The sequence below is a fragment of the Sparus aurata genome, chromosome 7, assembly GCF_900880675.1.
Source record: "Sparus aurata chromosome 7, fSpaAur1.1, whole genome shotgun sequence".
NCBI classification, from domain to species: Eukaryota; Metazoa; Chordata; class Actinopteri; order Spariformes; family Sparidae; genus Sparus; species Sparus aurata.
Window position 1 is genome coordinate 4,406,664 of NC_044193.1, and position 18,691 is coordinate 4,425,354.

Below are 18,691 nucleotides of genomic sequence, written 5' to 3' on the forward strand. Positions count from 1 at the left end.
AGATATCCTTCTTTCTGTATCTACAGGTAGGATCTCGCCTCAGCGTCTCAGAGGTGTTAGTAGCACTGGGCAGATCAGTGACTTTGGTGTGGTAGTCTGCTGTGTTCAGCACCACAGTGCATCTCTCTTTGTCTGTCTCTTCTGAGTGATGCAGGGCCTTCCTTTCCTCAGTAGTGTGGTTGGAGGACGTGCTTTTGCATTAGCAAGAACAGCTGATACCTTCAACTGTAGCTGTTCTGCCTCTGTGTCTGCCAGATTATTGTTTCTGATGGCTGACTCTGTTGCTGTGATGAGATCTACTACCAGAACGTTCTGTAGTTACTGTAAAGTTCAGTCCTTTGGCAACAACAACAACAGCATCTTTCTCCGGTTAGGTCAGCTCTCTGTTGGACAGGATTTTCATAAACTCTCTTGTATGTCTGGAGTTACTGTGCTGTCAATGTCCTTGATGTAAAGTTGATCCCAGGAAGTGCCAAAGAATGATGCTCAACATTTACTGGAGGCATTTCATATGAAGAAGCAGTGAATGTTTACAGGATGAACTCAAGTCTATATGTTCACATGGAGATCTGGCTCAGTTCTAGCCTCCACCAGCTGTTAATATCAAGTCACATGAGTCCTATTGGTATGACCGACTTTCACTTTTCCCACTTTGTTTATAACATTGCACACACACACACACACACACACACACACACACAAACACACAGACAGACAGACAGACACACACACACACACACACAGACTTATATTAAAGGCTACAATTTCCCTGAAATTCATACTTTCACCTAACTGTTTACTTCAGTTACACCCAACGATGAAACTGATCACTATCAGTTTGTGGTTTCTGCTCATTTTTTGGCTCCTTTGTTTAAGACTGCTTAAGCTATTTTCATACTTTCACTTTCTTCCCCCATCTTGTATATATGCACTGTGCCCCACTGAGTTCACTCCAGCATCTGAGCTGATCGCACCAGCACACAACTTCTCCTGATAACAAAGGAACCTCATTCAGGTAAGCAGTCCACCATGTGAGCTTTATTATTTCAACTGAAAGTAAACATGCTTTATGGCTTTCCAGATACATTATAAAATATAATTTTCTATAGATCTGTACAGAATATGTTAATTATTCCACCTGAGCTTGTTCTCACAGAGAAACTCTGTTTTTTATCTGCTGCTGACGTTTCCTCTTTTTCTTTCACAGTAAACTTCTCGTCCTAAAGATGTCAGGTAGGCAAACATCATCCAGAGGAACAAGTGTACACTTTCTTCTAAAAAGTATAGTTTATCGAGCAGATGTAACATTTACATTTAATAAACCTCTAGTTAATTTATAACTTCAGTGACTGAGAGCTGACAGATCTCATTGGAGGAAAACAAACTGCCCAAGCTTTGATTTTTAGTACCTTCAAGTTAAATGAACTTTAATATATTGTATGTTCACATGTGTACATTCAAGTCAAAATATGAAGTTTATCATTGTTTTTGGTACAATTTGAATATTAGTGAATGTGGCAAGTTTCATGTGAATATTAATCTGCAAAAGCAAATAACAAAGTTTCCCTTTTCTCTCTTTCAAACTCAGGCGATGCGGGTAAGTGAATCACGTTTAATTAAGTTTTTGTCAGTCAAATAGATTATTTATTCCACTGGGCTGTTGTTTAAATTGTATTTTGAGTAAATTGTATCATGTGATCATGTGACATATCTGCCAGAAGAAATAAAAAAATCCAACTTAAAATATTATTTCATCAAAACCACTTTATTCTCCTTTTCTCATTTGAGAAAAACAAACTGTTCAACAAAAACCGATCCTGGACAAAATGAACTGAAGTTGTTATATTACGTTGTAAATATTGTGTTACATATTTCCAATGTTGGTAACAATTTTGGTCATGTTGTAAATGTTTATATGTATAGATTCCTCTTTTTAAAATCAATTAATCAGGATAAATTATGAAAGGAATTCATTTTTCAATGATTTATGGCATTGTAACGGTTTTACTACGTAAAACGCTTCTTCTTCTCCTCAACTCTTTTCACAGAGGTGCAGGACTATTGTATTGATTATGATTAAACATGATTTGGGTTCAGAAGGTCTAGAGTTGATATTTTAAGAAAAAGTTGTAATGTTATGAGAATAAAGGTCACTAGATACAGAGAAGAAATTCAACATTTAACAAAAATCATCATATCTTAAAAACAAATACAAGTTAAAAAAAAAAAGTATTCAACCACTGAGAGAAAATTTTCTGACACATCAGTTCCTCAGTTGTAGAAGGTTTTGTGTAGGGGTAGTGAAAGAAAATTGATTATTGATTATTCACGATTATAATAATGACGATTATGATTCGATTATTAAATTTCCAAAAAACAATTTAAAAAATTATCATTATTATTTTTATTTTTTTATTTTTTTTTAATTGTAATACAAACAGGAGTGCTCCTCTTGCAGGCTTCCGCTACATGTTCCAAAGTCTGGAGCCAAGATATGTTATTCCATTCCGGAGCTTTTTCACACATAAATTGATTCCAAGTCTTTACAAGGAGACAAAGCGAACTGTACTTTTAGAAAGTTTCATCCTTTATGACTCTTGAGACTTTGACCCGATGTTGTTTTTGGAACAAGCTTTCTCTGGTATGATTGTTCTCTAGTCGTCTTTGAGATTAAATGAAGTGTCTCTCTGTTTGCAGATAAAGCAGCTCGAGCTGTCGGCAGAGAACTTTGTTTCAGGGAGGCACCTCGTGGAAATTTTGATGCTGGTGGCTATGAAGGTACCGAAGAGAGCGATGAGCATGTAAAGGGTGGTGCGTACGCTGTTAAAGGATCGGGTTATTATCGTGATGAAAATGGCCCCGTGTGTGTTGAGGCCAAAGGGCCCAATGCCGGCATAGGAGTAGGCTTATCTGGGTCTGGTGCCAGAGTTATGACTAAAGCAGAACTGGTCAGTGCTTCAGTCTCAGCTGGGCCTGCAACAGCTACCGTCGGTCTGTCTGCAGATACCGGCGCCAGTATCGGTCCAGCACAACTGGAGGCAAAGGTTCTGGGAACAGGCGTCTCCATCGGACGTGAAATGGGCGTATCTTTCCTTGGTACTGGATTCAAATTTAAACTGTGGTGAACTGTGTCTTTGTTACAAACACAGCTTTTGTTGGTTATTTACCTTCTATTCCCACAATTAAACAATTATTGTATTTGAAATCTGCTGCATTTCTTTTCATGACATTGTGGGTTTTTCCTTGTTCAGCGTCTGCTGCTTTTATATAGACAGTGAACATGATAGAAAAATGTGTTTTTGTCATGCTGAAGATAAAATACACAGATAAGCGCTCTGTACTGTCCATGAGAACAACTTCCTGTTCTACCTGCTGGCTTCCTCTCAACTTTATCATGATTGTTGACGTCTGAACATTAAAGAAATGTTGACTTCTGATTGTGTATTCCATTTTATTCTCTCGAAGTAGAAGATGTATAGTTAAAACTGTCAGTACCAAAGAATGATGCTGAACATGTACTGGAGGCTTTTCATATCAAGCAGCAGTAATTCTGATTGCATGGCTTCACATGAAGCTTTGGCTCAGGTCTGGCCTGGATTACACCACCTTTTAAAGCATTCATTCATGTTATTTTACTGATGAATTAATGAATCATTTATTCTGTAAAATGTCCAGTTCTCATTAAAGACCTGAGCCTGTCCTTTTTAACTCATTCACTTTACTTTGTGTTGACTTATTCAGGTAAAGATCCAGGTGTGGCTGTGCAGTCCAATAATCTTGTGTTTTTGTCTTTACTAAGAGAAATTAAAACAGATGATAGCAGGAATAAGAGTCATATTCATCTAAAGGTGCAGTGCAGGTATTTGTCTCACTAAACAGGCTCACAGGTGCCCCCTTGTGGTGAAAACACAGCATACAGCACTCACTGAAAATAATAAAGTTACTGGACACTTAAATAATCTTGTGTGTTTAGGTTGAGTTGCATGTTGTCTTGATGTGTGTGTGTGTTAATTAAGACGTCAGGTTGAGTCCTCAGTAACCTGTATGTGAACTGTGCAGGATTAATGTCTCCTCTGAGCAGTTTGGACTGTATTTAGCTTTATTCAGCTGCACAGTGAACGTATTCTCTGTGACCAAACCCACCGTGACACTGAAGAATCCCCACAATGCACCTGGCTCAGATTGTTTCTGCTGCACACTGTTATTCTGAGTTAGTTAACAGGATCACAGCCTGAATCTTCCACTGATGAGCTGCTTCTAGGAACTCATTCACTTAATTAGTGCTGAAACTATCAGAAAAATAATGTGTAAACAATTTGGATCAGACAAAAATGACAAACATCCAGATAGTTCATATAATTGGAAATTTAATATTTTAAGCAATCAAACTGCTGGTCAATCAAAATGAGCAAATGAAAATACAATCAAGATAAAATTAGGACACAGAGAATTCTTTGTAATTAAGTATTATGTTAACAAAATAGCCACTGAGATACACCAATAAATGTTATACACCATTAATGTGATTGACTTAATGAACGTTGACATGCTCCTACTGTGTTTTATAGCAGAAGTGGACCACATCACCCAAAAGAAAAACACAATTATAACAATTAATACACTTTCAGGTCAGTTTGGCTGAAATTGCTCAGAAGGGAAGGTGTTTCCTGAACGACCTCATGGAGTCAGTGACGTACACTTTGACTAATTAAGTCAAATTGTTCCTGGTTTGAAACAGGATGTGAAATTACTGCTGACAGCAACAGGCCTGCAGGACTCTCTGAGGTCATTTCTGTATTTTGAACTTCTGGATACATTTCAGGTTCTTTCTCTGAGTCGAGGGTCGTCTAAGACTCTTTGGTTCTTTCATTGTCAGGAGGAAATGAAACATAAAAGCAGTTAATGACTGATGAACCTGAAAATAAGAAAGCATGTGGAAGAACTAGTGTGGGTCAGTGTCTTACTATGGGGCTAAACTGTCACATAAAATTGTGGCATCGAAATAAAAAGTGACATTGAAAATAAAACCTGACATAATAAATGAAATTCAAACACTGGTCGCTGCTGAGGGCTCAACCTTACTGTGCCTCTGTACAGGTGAGAGACTGAAGGTGCCAAACAGGTTTTAATTTTCAACACGACATTTCATTTTGGACGTCAAGATTTAATTTAACTGTAAACTTAACACCTAATTTCATATTCAACAGTAAAACAATCAAGGGCTCCAGTTAAACCTACTTCAGATATGATTTGCAAGAATTTATTTGTGATACGAGTCCTTTACATGGCATAAAAAAAAAAAAAAAACAACAACTTCCTTGATTTTGATTGTTTAAAGACTTACTTCCTGCTGCATCTAGAGAACTACTGTAGATCTGCTCATCACAGACTGTGACTGGACAGAAAGTAACTGAACAGTTGCACTAAAATCTGTCTGATGCTGAAAGAGCTTCAGATATTATAGAAATGAGAAAAGCTGAAGACAAAATATTTCAGATAAAGTGTAACTGCTGTAATACAAATACTTGATCTTGACTTTAAATGATTCTTAAAATACACACACAAACTATCATTAATGAATAAGAAAGTTAATAACAAAACATGTTTTATAGTTAAAAACCATATGTAAATCATATATTTCTCAATACAAATCTGAACAGAATTGAAAGAAATTCTAGGTTCTGGTCAAATTTGTGTCTTCAACACAACATACAGACCAGCAGTGGTTCTAGACCAGTTTTAATAAGGGGGGCCAGGTTGGGGTCGGCTTTTCTGTTAGGGGGCACACACAACCCGGAAAAAAGGACAAATCCCTCATTCAGACAAAACTGTGTTTACAATTTCAGCAATTTTGACTGGGTAGTAAACTGCTGAGACACTTTATTTCTGCCTTTCCCTTCAGAACAAAATCAGTGCAAGAAATCTGTCATTGTATTATTGATGCAGATTCCCTGTCAGGGGGGCCACAGGGGGTCCAGACCCCCAGAGTTACGGGGGCACTGGCCCCTGTTGGTCCCCACTAGAACCGCCCCTGATACAGGCACACTTTGTACACTGTGATCAATACCATTTCAAATCTCTTGGCTATAAGAACAATAACATTCAGTAAAAATGCACCTGTTAATTAAAGAATATACATTTTTGCACAGATCTGTGACATGAGCAAACTCTCTCACGGAATGATAGAACAACCAGTTTCAGTTCATTATAATGTACATAAGGGTGTTCTGATCAGGAGGGCACCAATCGTTATCAGCTGATAAACATTTATTTACCGTCAGATAAACACATGAGACAGTTTGTTTGTGCTACAAAGCCACAACCACACACAGCGCAGGACTCTGCTGCTCCCTGGCTGCTAACAGCTAGCTAGCTCCACCTCTGCCCATATCAGTACAGATATTTAGTGCCTTCTTGGTTTAACCAGATCAATATATTCACAAGCTCCTACCAGAAAGATGTTACTGACTGAGGGCATAGAAGGACCGGTACCAAGGAATGTTTATCGTAATGTTAGATCTCTTGCTAAGAGGCCAGTCAGTGCTGTGGTGAGAGATATAACTATGGCAACAACATGAGAAGATGATCTCTATTGCAATCAACATACTGTAGCTGGAAGTAGTCCATTCAATGTATGATTTGGGATTGTCTTTTAAAGAAAAGTATTGTTTGCGGTCATCCCTGAGCGAGGGGACAATGTGACGCCATCTAGTTGAGCCCAGTTCAGAGCCAACAGCTGACAGAGTTTAAACAGTGGACTGCTGTTTCAGTTTACAATTTAAGTAAACTAGTGCAGTGCCCGTAAGAAAAGTGTATTCCTATAAAAAAGTGGGAGGTTAAGAAGCTTTTTCATAGATGGCCAAATGAGGCTGTGTTTGAAGGTGGGGCGTCAGGGATATTTAGGTTTTTGACTATTTTTGATTTTGCCATCATATTTCACCTTAAAAACTATTTACTTGGTGTCATTATTTTCAGCACAACCTCACATGTGTGACTGTACAGTTATTTTTTTATTTTGACATACTGTATTAACACAATGGACCTAAAATCACAAAAAAAAACATAAAATCCGAGTAGAAAAAGTTAGATTTTTTTACTGTGAAAACCACAAATATGTTTAACAAACCATTTTTTTTAACTTATAATGCAAATATAAATTGTTGTTTGCTAAATTGTGCATACATTTTAAACATTTACGAAGTTATATGTAACTATTTACATTTAAATGCAGGCAGTGCTCAGGTCTGCCTGAGCTCCTTCCAGCTGAATGAAGAGCTGCACTGCCTGCTCCACATTCAGCTTCTCCTCATTGTTTTGACTCATTAAACAAAAAACCGACTCCACTATACACTAAACACACTACACCAAACACTACATAACACACTAATTACACACTCCAAACACGCTAAATGTCACAAATCTCTCAACTCTCAATATCGTTGTCTATACACCGACCGTCTTGGCCTGTCAATCATCCACCTACGTCCCTCCCACAACTTCCTGTTCCTCAACAACCAAACTCGCTGTTTGGACACTTTCGTGACAAAAGCCCATTTTTACCGTTTCTTGACGGCAATGTTCGCGAAAAAGCGTGGCGGATATTATTTACCCTAGGTCCGGTTTTGGACATGCCGATGCGTCCGGTCCGTCGCCTCGGGAGGTGGGCCGTGTAGCTAGCAGCTACAAGCTAGCAGAGATATTTGACTCACAGAAACACACACACACACACACACACACACACACACACACACACACAGACAGACAGAGATTCCTTGCTTTTATAAAGAGATGACGTCGAGCAGTGAGCAGGTAGTGGTGTAGTGGCTGCAGGGCACAAAGACTGAGACAACTGAGAATGACACACATAATCTTTCCTATCTTATCTGTCCTATTGACTTGTTCTTGAATCTCATTCTACAGTTTTAACTTTTCATTTAGTTTAACTTTTTCTTTAAATCAGTATTAAATAAATTGTTGGTTTTTTTCTCAACATTTTGGTGGCAAAGTTACACTAATAATAACTATAGATGACAATAAAGTGAAAAAACGTCCTTGTGATTTTTGATCGGTATCAGCCATTACTACTTCTACTGATAAGTGATCAGCCCCAAAAATCCTGATCAGAGCACCCTTAAATGTACAACTAAAACCAGTCAATTATGATATCAGTCCGTGGTGTTACGTTGCAGGGCCTTTTCAAACACCCTCTGTGCATCATCAGCAAGCTTGGTGAGTATAAAATTCAAAGTACTGTAAGTTGCGGTGAAAGACAGGCCCATAGCTACTGGGATTCCAATTATTGGAATGAATCTGGCCCCTTCCTCTGCTGCCAATAATGCAGCTGTGCTTGCACACTGACTTAACACCTTGATGATAAGATCAGCGGTTATTTTGCGTGCAGCCAGTGGTGAAATGATGACAGTCATCAAATCATCAAATGGCACACCTGTGATTTCTGCCAGACGCTTCAGTGATGGTCTATCAAGACCAAAACCAAATACATATTGTGTGACAACACCAGCCAGCAAAGGTGCATCAACAGCAATAGAAAGCCCAGGAACTGGTACAGCTGCTCCAACTGCAGAAAGAGAAGCATACCACTTTATTTTGGCCTGGAAAGCCTCTTTCTTCTTGTTGATGATCTGCTGGCTGATGTTGGGCATGGCAAACAGCAGAGCGTTCCTCTTGTGTTCAGGAAGTTCTCTCTCCAGTGTCTCCGTTAAGAGACTAAAGTCATGCAGGTGGAGCTCAAAGCTGGACACCAGGAAGACCTGTGGAGACTGAATACCTTGTTCCTGAAGACCTGTGTCACAAAAGGAATAAATGGTATGATAATTAGTTTTAAAAATGATGAAACCATTTAGATTGTATGTTTATTTTTATATTAACTCAATAATATGCACATTTCAGTTTAGATGTTGTTTTGCTTCTAATTTTGTTTCTCACCAGTGCAGTAATCCCATGTGCTTTCATTTTTCTAGGTGGATGAATTTAATAACTAATAATGACTTTAAAACGAATAACAGCTTTTATTGTGAAAGTCAGAGGCCTGCATTGGGTGACTTATTGTTGCTGTTGCTTTGACTGAACATTCCTCCAAGTATGTTTTCTGTACCACACTAAGCCACTGAGCCTGAGCTGCTTGATTTGGAAGTAAAAAAGTGATGTTTCTGGGCTTCCCTCTTCAAAGGTGTCAGCATGAAGTTTGATAATAAAGGATACTGCGGATGCAAGGCCAGGTGGAAATAGAGCAATCTTTATCAGAACAAAATCTAACGCCTTGAGTCCAGACCAGAAGCGGCTGTGTTCTAATATTATCAAATCTCTGGACAAAACAATGCCAAAGTGCTTGTCCTTGCTCCATCAGAACCTCAGCCTTTGCTCTTACGAGGTTTTTCCAAGTGCCACCTTCCTGTTCCTTCTGTCAGGGCCTTTTTTAAGAGTCTCTTCTGAAGGACACCCACTTCTTCTGATTGGTTCCCTTGCCAAATTACTTAACAGACAAAAAGGAGTTTGACCTGCGTTTAGGCATCTCTCATTATTTGGCATGCAGGTCAAGCTTAGCTAAGCACTTAATTGTCTGTTACCTTTGGCCCCTTACAGTTGGAAGCTACCTCCTGGACTTTTATTCACACAATGAAAATCAATTGGTCATGATTGAATTCAAACTGAAGTAAGTCAGAATGTGTTGTCCTCCAGACACCTCAAAAGTCTTTCATGTTTTTGTTTAGAATTTTCATTTTTTACCTAAATAATGTTGAGTATATGCAGGCATATGGTAAATTGTCTCATTAAAAAGAAATGCAGTTTCAACTGGTGATGACAACAACACATCAATACATGTGTAAAGTCTTTCTAAGTCTCAGCAGCTAACCTTTGCTAGATTTTTTGCCAGATGATGGATCCATATACTAGAAAATAATGTGTATTGAGTTATGTATTCACTCACTTCTTTACTGTGATGACTGGGCTTGTCAGGTTTTAATGATGGAAATCTAGTTATTAATCTCACATTTATTCTTAATTGTAAGTCACTTACATTGAATGCAGTCTTCCCTGATTTGTTCCTTAGTCTCGGTCTCACTGAACTCTCTCTGACTGCGTTTCTGAGCTCGTAAATCGTTGTCAATCTTTGAGCGAACAAAGTAGAACTTTTTCTTCATCCTCTGGACCTCCCGGGCGAGTTTCACATCATTTTCTCTGAAGCGAGTGTCTGAGAGGATGATGAAGAAGTCAAACTTCTCAAATCCAACATCGCTCAGGTACTGATCAGCTGGAAAATGTCTGCCGCCAACACCAGGAAGATCCCACAGTGTAACATTGGGATAGTTTGGATGGGGGTATGGTGTAGGCTTTTTGGTGGTTTCTCTAACCCCAGTAGGAGCAGCTCCAGCATCCCCGTCTTTGATGCCTCTAAAGGCATTAATAAAGGTGGATTTACCAGAGCCGGTCTCTCCTGTGATGGCAATATTTAGTGGAATGTTATTCTGCCTGTCCAGATACTCTTGGATCTTTGCAATAGCTAAGGCCTGATTGTTGTTTTGTAGAGCTTCTTTAATTTCTTCAACTGATTTACAGTCATGTGGAGTATCCATGATGATCCTTGATGATCCTGCAGTAAAATATAAGAAAATGAAAGTTAGAAATATGATCAGATTACATTCAGACCAAATCAGGTGGTGCGGCCAAACGCTGCAGGTTTGTGCTGCAGTGTGGGAGAGTCACCAGCCCCATTCACACTGCAGCTTGAATGGGGGATCAGGCAGGTGCACACATAAGGCCCAAGGGGTGCTTGCACCACTGCCCTTTTGGCCTCATTTTAAAAAGTACCTATTCTGTGTTGTTTTTTTTTATGAATAAATAAATTCCTATTGTACATAGAGATGTAAAAAAACAGTGGAATAAAAATGCCATGGCCATCTACCGTACACATTTTCTTGTAGTACGGTGTTGTGTGTGTGTGTGTGTGTGTGTGTGTGTGTGTGTGTGTTGAGCCTAAAGCCGCTTCTCTGTCTGCTGAGAGAGAGAGAGCGAGAGAGAGAGAGAGGGAGGAAGAGGGAGAGAGAGAGGGAGGGAGGGAGAGAGGGAGGGAGAGGGAGGGAGGGAGAGAGGGAGGGAGAGGGAGAGAGGGAGGAAGGCAGAGAGAGAGAGAGGGGAGAGAGGGAGGGAGAAAGAGGGAGGGAGAGGGAGAGAGTGAGGGAGAGGGAGAGAGGGAGGAAGGCAGAGAGAGAGAGGGGGGAGGAGAGAGAGAGAGAGAGGGAGAGAGAGGGAGAGAGAGGGAGAAAGAGGGAGGGAGAGAGAGAGGGAGAGGGAGAGAGAGGGAGGGAGAGGGAGGAGAGGGAGAGAGGGGGAGGGAGAGGGAGAGAGGGAGAGGGAGAGAGGGAGAGGGAGAGGGGGGAGGGAGAGGGAGAGGGAGGGAGAGAGAGAAAGGGAGAGAGATTTTTTTTTTTTTTCTGTAATCCTGTACGCTTTGGCAATATTGTGAACCACAGTCATGCCAATAAAGCTTGTTGAAATTGAAATTGAAAGGGAGAGAGGGAGGGAGAGAGGGAGGAAGAGGGGAGGGAGAGGGAGAGAGAGGGAGAGAGAGAGGGGGGAGAGAGGGAGGGAGAGAGAGAGGGGAGAGGGGGAGAGAGGGAGGGAGGGAGAGAGAGAGGGGGGAAGAGGGAGGGAGAGGAGAGGGGAGAGAGAGAGAGAGACACACATTGATGAGACGTGACAGTGGAGCGACTTGAACCTTTGTGAGTTATAAATCCATAAACATAACTTCCTTTCAGGGGCCTTCCACTTTAACAACGTGCTTAAATATGAGTAATAGTTCAAAAAAGTGCCCATTAGAGGTGGATTTCATCGTTTCATGTCGAGATTCAGTTCTCGTGCGTCAGGTCCGTCCTCTTGTCTGTCCTCCTGTCTGTCCTGCCCACTCGTCGTCACATGCTGCACACGTCATTCTATAATTAGGGGTACATTTAATTTCAACCAAAAAGTTAAAATACCAGTATTCTTTTTTGATAAATAAACTAGATGTTTCCATAATATACACCCTTAATGTGCTAAATTCAAAACCTGATATTTAGCATATTAGACAGCAAAAAAACAAAAACAAATTCCAGTTTAGTATAACCATGTTTTGCTCAATAAATGGTGGGATCTGTTGACTTTTTGTATCAAACAAAAGAGAAATGTGCCCTGATGTGAAATTGATCATTGCTTGAAGTGAATGAATAAATAAATTGTTCAATAAAGTCTATGGACATGACATGTACCCCTTATTATAGAATGACTCACGTATCGAGAGCGTGTCGGTTACGCAGTCTGATAACTGCACAGGTCCTTTACTCAACTAAATACAGAGACATTTCCCACAAAGCAACTTTACAGGACCAAACAAAAGTAACGTGGTAACTTTAACTATCTTTGGCAACTTATATGAGAAAAAAAATACCGCAGATATACGTGGAGAAGCGTCCATCCTCCTGCCTGTCCTACCAACTCTTCCTCACATTTCTGCCTGAAAAACAGCGTCTGTCACAGGCAAAAAACTTTAAATCACCGAGTGTTTGTGTTGAAAAAAAAAAAAACACTGTGACCGTCAGCCCTCCAGACCGAGACTTCAGTGAACTTTCCCCCAGAAAGAGGCTCCGTCCCCCTGATTACTGATGGTGATTTTATAATTATGTCATTTAATTACAGCTTATCTGTGAATCGATTTTTGTTTTCTCAAAATAAATGATTAGTATTACTATTTCTGTGAGAATCATTTTTTGACTAACTGTATTTCATGTGCTATTTTTTTCTGAGCCTAAAATATCCCAATAAAGAACTGAAGTTTGATAAGATGTGACATTAAACTAAACAGCAGTGATAAACACAAAGAGAAAAGTGACCTCAGCTCTGCCATTCATGGTTCAGAGTGGCTGACAGAAAGAGAAATCATTGCTTCTTTTTTTTAAATATTAAAAACTACTTACGCAGAACTCTTTTCTTGCTGTTGTAACAGACGATACTCAAGCTGTTTGCTGTAAACGTATGATTCCCACCCGTGAGTTGAAGTAAGTGTTAATGTTCAGCTACTGAAAGTTTGGTTTCTATTTGGCTCGTTATATAAGCCTTAAAGAATTCAGCCAAGTTTTTTTACCCCTAATACACTCACCAATGCCCTGCAGAGAGGGCAGATGATGTAATATCAGCCTGACTGAGAGACATGTTTCCCATATGAGTGATACTATTGTCTGTGAAGCAGCTGATTTACAAGAAATGAGAGGAGTGCTATAGTTGGTAAATGGCTGAATTCCTTTACTCACAATATTTTCCCTGTGAAAGTGAAAGAAACCCTTTTCTGTAACCCTAAATTAGCTTTAGAATTAGTAATTCAATACCATTTCTTTGTTTAATAGGTTGTTAGTCCTTTCGAATAAATATGTTGGTCTCATTTAACTAGATGAGAGAGAAACTATCAAGCATTTACACTCAGATACATAATATCAATATCAAGTCAGGAGATCTTTGTTAAAATAGCCGGATTGAAATATGCATTAAAGTGAAACTTTCGCCAAAATGCAACCTAGGCTGTTTTGTGTATGTATATGAGTCAAACCTTTGTGTAAAAGCATTATTACGATAAAAGAGGCACTTTTAAGCTAGCATCAAAATCTCTGTTTTTAAAACACTAAGAAGGCTCGACACAACATGAAACTTTGCTCGTACTATCACCAGGGTCTCTACCAGTGTTGGGAGTAACGGCGTTTAAGTATAACGGCGTTACTAACGGCGTTATTTTTTCAGTAACGGAGTAATCTAATGAATTACTTTTCCCATCGTTACAATGCCGTTAGCGTTACCGACTACAAAATGTGGCGCGTTACAAATTGAAGTTTCTCATTGAAGCTGTTGTCATCCGACTCGGCTCTCAGCCACCGGAGCAGCAGGGATGCTTTATTTTTCTCCGGTGAGGCAGGAGGGACCGCAGAGGTGATGATTGGCTCTCTAAGGCAGAGTGAGAGTTCGTAAGCCAATCAGAGGCTGTGTTCAGTTTTAACACAAACCACACAGCCTCGCACACACAAGCTAGCAGAGGTGGGCTACAGAAATGGCGAGTCCAGAGGGAAAGTTTATGTTTTCAAGGTGGAAGTACAGACACGACTTTAACCTCCTTTGTCCACGTCCGTTTTAAGCAACTATAATCTTAGTAAGCATCTCTCAACTGCACGCGCTTCTACAACACTAGTGGCCAAAAACTCCGTTGTTGACACTGTTGATGATGACAGCAGGTGTGGCTAACGTGAGCTCCGCTAACACAGAAGGACACAGAGCCGTCCGAGCAGCTACAGCTGGAAGTTTCTGCTCCAGCTTCACTAAAACTTGTGACACAGACTGAACTGAATGCAGTGACAGGCAGGTATGTTGTTGAGAACATGCTCCTGTTATCAACAGCTGACCCAGACTCCTTCATTGGCTAAATACCAGGGAGAGCAGGTGCCGGTCCACCATGCAGAGAGACATTTACTAGATACATAGATGCAGAGTACATTAATATCAATGCCGAGCTCAAAAGGGGAAGAAAAGAAAGAAACGCAAGAGTTACTTTTCCTGGTAAGTAATTACTTTTAAATTGGAGTAATTCCGTAACTAACTCAGTTACTTTTTGGGAGAAGTAACTAGAAACTATAAGTAATTACTATTCAAAAGTAATGTGACCAACACTGGTCTCTACACATAGCTCAACCGAACCACATACACTCTACCCAGACGTGTCGATCCCTGAGTACGTTTGGGCTGCCATGACGACGGTGCGCGGAACAAGCTACTGCTAATGTGAGCTGTTAAAAAACCTTCTTTTTAGTAAACTCTGTGTACACAAACAATGTTCTCAATGCTCGTGTTCATGTGTAGAGACCCTGGTGATACTACCAGCAAAGTTTCATTTTGTGTCGAGCCTTCTTACTGTTTTAAACATAGAGATTTTGATGCTAGCTTAAAAGTGCCCGTAGCACTCCCATTGAAAATGAGTTTGACCCAAAAACAAAAATACAGTCAATCTTAAAAGTGCCTCTATCATTGTAACTGTGCTTTTACACAAAGGTTTGACTCAAATACATACACAAAAAAGCCTAGGTTACATAGTATGTCTGGAGTTACTGTGTTGTCGATGTCCTTGATGTAAAGTTGATCTCAGGCAGTATCAAAGAATGATGCTCAACATTTACTGGAGGCATTTCATATGAAGAAGCAGTGAATGTTTACAGGATGAACTCAAGTCTATATGTTCACATGGAGATCTGGCTCAATTCTAGCCTCCACCAGCTGTTGATATCAAGTCACATGAGTCCTGTTGGTATGAGTGACTTTCACCTTTCCCACAGTAATTAATACGATAATCTTTACTTCAAGTATGAGTTTTGGCTACTGCACCCCCGCGCGTGCTCACACACACACACACACACACACACACAGCTATTTTCATACTTTCACTTTCTCCTCCCGTCTTGTATATATGCGCTGTGCCCCACTGTGTTCACCCCAGCATCTGAGCTGATCGCACCCAGCACACAACTTTTGCTGTTAACAAAAGAACCTCATTCAGGTAAGCAGTCCACTATGTGAGCTTTATTATTTCCACTGAAAGTAAACATGCTTTATGGCTTTCCAGATGTGTTATAAAATATAATTTTCTAGATATCTGTACAGAATATGTTCATTACCACAGTTATTTTTATTCCACCTGAGGTCGTTCTCACTGAGAAACTCTGGTTTTATCTGCTGCTGACATTTCCTCTTTTTCTTTCACAGTAAACTTCTTGTCCTAAAGATGTCAAGTAAGTATATACTTTCCTCTAAAAAGTAGTTTGTCGGGCAGACGGATCTAACATTTACATTTAATAAACCTCTAGTAAATTTCTCACTTTATAAGCTTTAATATAGTGTATGTTCACATGTGTACAGTAAAGTCAGAATAAATCTGCAAATGTCACATTTTTCCTTCTCTTCTTGATGATGAAGTTAAGTAAATTACTTTTTGAATAATTGTTTTGTCAGTCAAATAGATAATTTACTCCGATGGGCTGTTGGTAAAATAGATTTTAGGACTTTAGTGTTCATATTTAAGAAACAGTTGCAATGTTGTCAGAAAAAGACACAGAGGTTGTCTTTTCACAGAGGTGCAGGACTAAGGTATTCAAAATGAGCCCACAGTGAGGAAAAATGTGACAAATACAAAAAGTGCTTTGGGTTCAGAAGGTTTAGAGTTGATATGTTAAGAAAAAGTTGTAATGTTATGAGAATAAGGTTATTAGATACAGAGAAGATAGTCAAAATTTAACAGAGAATATTATGATTTGAAAGCAAATTATTTTAGTTATGAGTTTATTCCACCACTGAGAGAACACTGTCTGACACATCAGTTCCTCAGGTGTAAAAGGGTTTATGGAATTGAAACAATCTGGCTTGATGACTCCTTGATGACTTGTCACCCTAAACTAACAAATCAGACTGAAGTCCAGTAAATCAGATGTTCTTCTGTTGACTGATATCTGAGACAAACTGTACTTTTAGAAAGTTTCATCCTTCATGACTCTCTTGAGACTTTGGCAAAATGTTGTTTTTGGAACAAGCTTTCTCTGGTATGATTGTTCTCTAGTCGTCTTTGAGATTAAATTAAGCGTCTCTCTGTTTGCAGATAAAGCAGCTCGAGCTGTCGGCAGAGAACTTTGTTTCAACGAGGAACCTAGTGGAAGTTTTGATGCTGATGACTATGAAGGTAATGAAGAGAGCGATGAGGCTGTAAAGGGTGTGGAACGTACGCTGTTAAAGGATCGGGTTATGTTCGTAAAGAAATTGGCCCGATGTGTTCTGAGACCAAAGGGCCCTGTGTCGGCATAGGAGTAGGCTTATCTGAGTCTGGTGCCAGAGTTATGACTAAAGCAGAACTGGCCAGTACTTCAGTCTCAGTTGGGCCTGCGAAAGCTACCCTCGGTCTGTCTGCAGATACCGGCGTTGGCGTCGGTCCCTCAGGTGTCGAGGCAAAGCTGCTGGGAACAGGCTTCTCCCTCGGACGTGAAGTGGGCGTATCTTTCCTTGGTACTGGATTCAAATTTAAACTGTGGTGAACTGTGTCTTTGTTACAAACACAGCTTTTGTTTGTTATTTACCTTCTATTCCCACAATTAAACAATGATTGTGTCTGAAATCTTCTGCATTTATAGCTCAAACTTTTTGTCATGACATTGCTCAGATGATGTTGCAGACTCTTCACTGTCCTTTTTAAGTCATTCAGTTTGTGTTGACTTGTTCAGGTAAAGATCCAGGTGTGGCTGTGCAGTCCAATAATCTTGTGTTTTTGTCTTTAGTAATAGAAATTAAAACAGATGATAGCAGGAATAAGAGTCATATTCATCTAAAGATGCAGTGCTGGTATTTGTCTCACTAAACAGGCTCACAGGTGCCCCCTTGTGGTGAAAACAGCATACAGCACAGGCTTCTCTTTTGGTAAAAAAAAAAGGGGAGGGGGCTTTTCTGTGTTTGGGAGTGGCTTTGAATTGAATCTATTGTAAACTGCATGTCTGTGCCAAATACAGCCGTTTATCTTCACTGCAGATAATCCATTTCGAAATGATGAGTGATCTTTCAGTGTCTTTAACTGAACAAAAAAGACTACTGTTGTCATACTGACATACAAATAAAATAATTGTACTTGTACTGTGCTAATCAGAGGTCACCATTGTCTTGATTGTTTCATATCCTGCCATGAACTTCATGTTCCTGCCACTGGCTTCCACTTGTCTTTATCCTGCTTTGCTGACATTAAACTTGTAAACTCAAGTAATCTTTACTTCCTATTGTCTGATTTACTTTTAACATAACATCCTGCAGAAGAATAAGATGCAGTTGATTTCCCCCTGAACACAGCTGATCCAAGGCAGTACAGAAGAATAACATTCAAACTTTACTGAAGATATTTTAAAGTAAATGTTGATTAATTCAATCTTGCAGACTTAGTTTGTATAGTTTCAGATGAAGATTTGACTCAAGTCCTGATCAAACTTTTAAAAGTCTATAGAAAATATAACCTTTTTAAAGTAGGCAAAACTTTTTACTATTAATCAATTCCTTACTTTTACTAATAATTCTTTATTTCAAATGCCCACAGAAGATCACCTGAGCCTGAAGTCTGAACAGCAACCAGAAATCCAAAACAGACATTTTGTGACATAAATGCAATCAGAGCTTCTGTTTAAAGTTTAGACCTGCAAAGACAAGAGATGATGAGGGTAAACAAACAGCTAATATTTGCTGGTCCTTTACAAATCATCTGGGTTATTTTTACTTTTTACAGGTATGGTTTGTTTGTATTAATAGAAATTATCAGGATGAGGTTGTAATCTAGAACCCAACATGCAGACAAACACAGGAGGCAGGAAATGGGAAAAACAAGAGAGCTTTATTTTACAAAAAAACTGAACAAATACAAAAAGAAAAAAAAATGGAGCTAACACAAACTAGTCAAAAGGGAGCAAAAGCAAAGTAGCAACACAGGCTAAAGTGCAAAAATAAGAAATCTAAATCCAAAAACATACCAATAGGAGACACTGGCGGAAACATAGTGTGATCAAGGACATCACGCAAACAACGAACTGACAAGGAGTGCAGAGAGAACAGAGACTCAATGGAGATCAGGAACAGGTGAGGTGGGTGA

At 39.5% G+C, this 18,691-nt stretch overlaps 1 protein-coding gene and 1 long non-coding RNA gene across 3 annotated transcripts; one reads left to right on the forward strand and one right to left on the reverse strand.

Annotated features, from left to right (window-relative positions):
* Positions 1-229: 229 nt before the first annotated feature.
* On the reverse strand, positions 230-13,091 carry LOC115584874 (T-cell-specific guanine nucleotide triphosphate-binding protein 1-like). 2 transcript variants are annotated; one of them, XM_030422749.1, is made up of 4 exons: positions 12,972-13,091; positions 10,040-10,612; positions 8,599-8,803; positions 230-242 (listed from the first exon to the last, which is right to left on the reverse strand). In XM_030422749.1, coding segments are annotated over exons 2-4 (762 nt in total). In that variant the 5' UTR covers positions 10,596-10,612; positions 12,972-13,091; the 3' UTR covers positions 230-241. The 2 variants fall into 2 exon arrangements, with proteins under 2 accessions (XP_030278609.1, XP_030278608.1); XM_030422748.1 differs by lacking the exon at positions 230-242 and having other exon boundaries at positions 7,734-8,803.
* A 2,421-nt stretch (positions 13,092-15,512) lies between these two features.
* LOC115584881 (uncharacterized) lies at positions 15,513-16,796 on the forward strand. Its single transcript, XR_003984621.1, has 3 exons — positions 15,513-15,583; positions 15,790-15,815; positions 16,676-16,796. It is a non-coding gene; the product is annotated as an uncharacterized LOC115584881 (long non-coding RNA).
* The last annotated feature ends 1,895 nt before the right edge of the window (positions 16,797-18,691 follow it).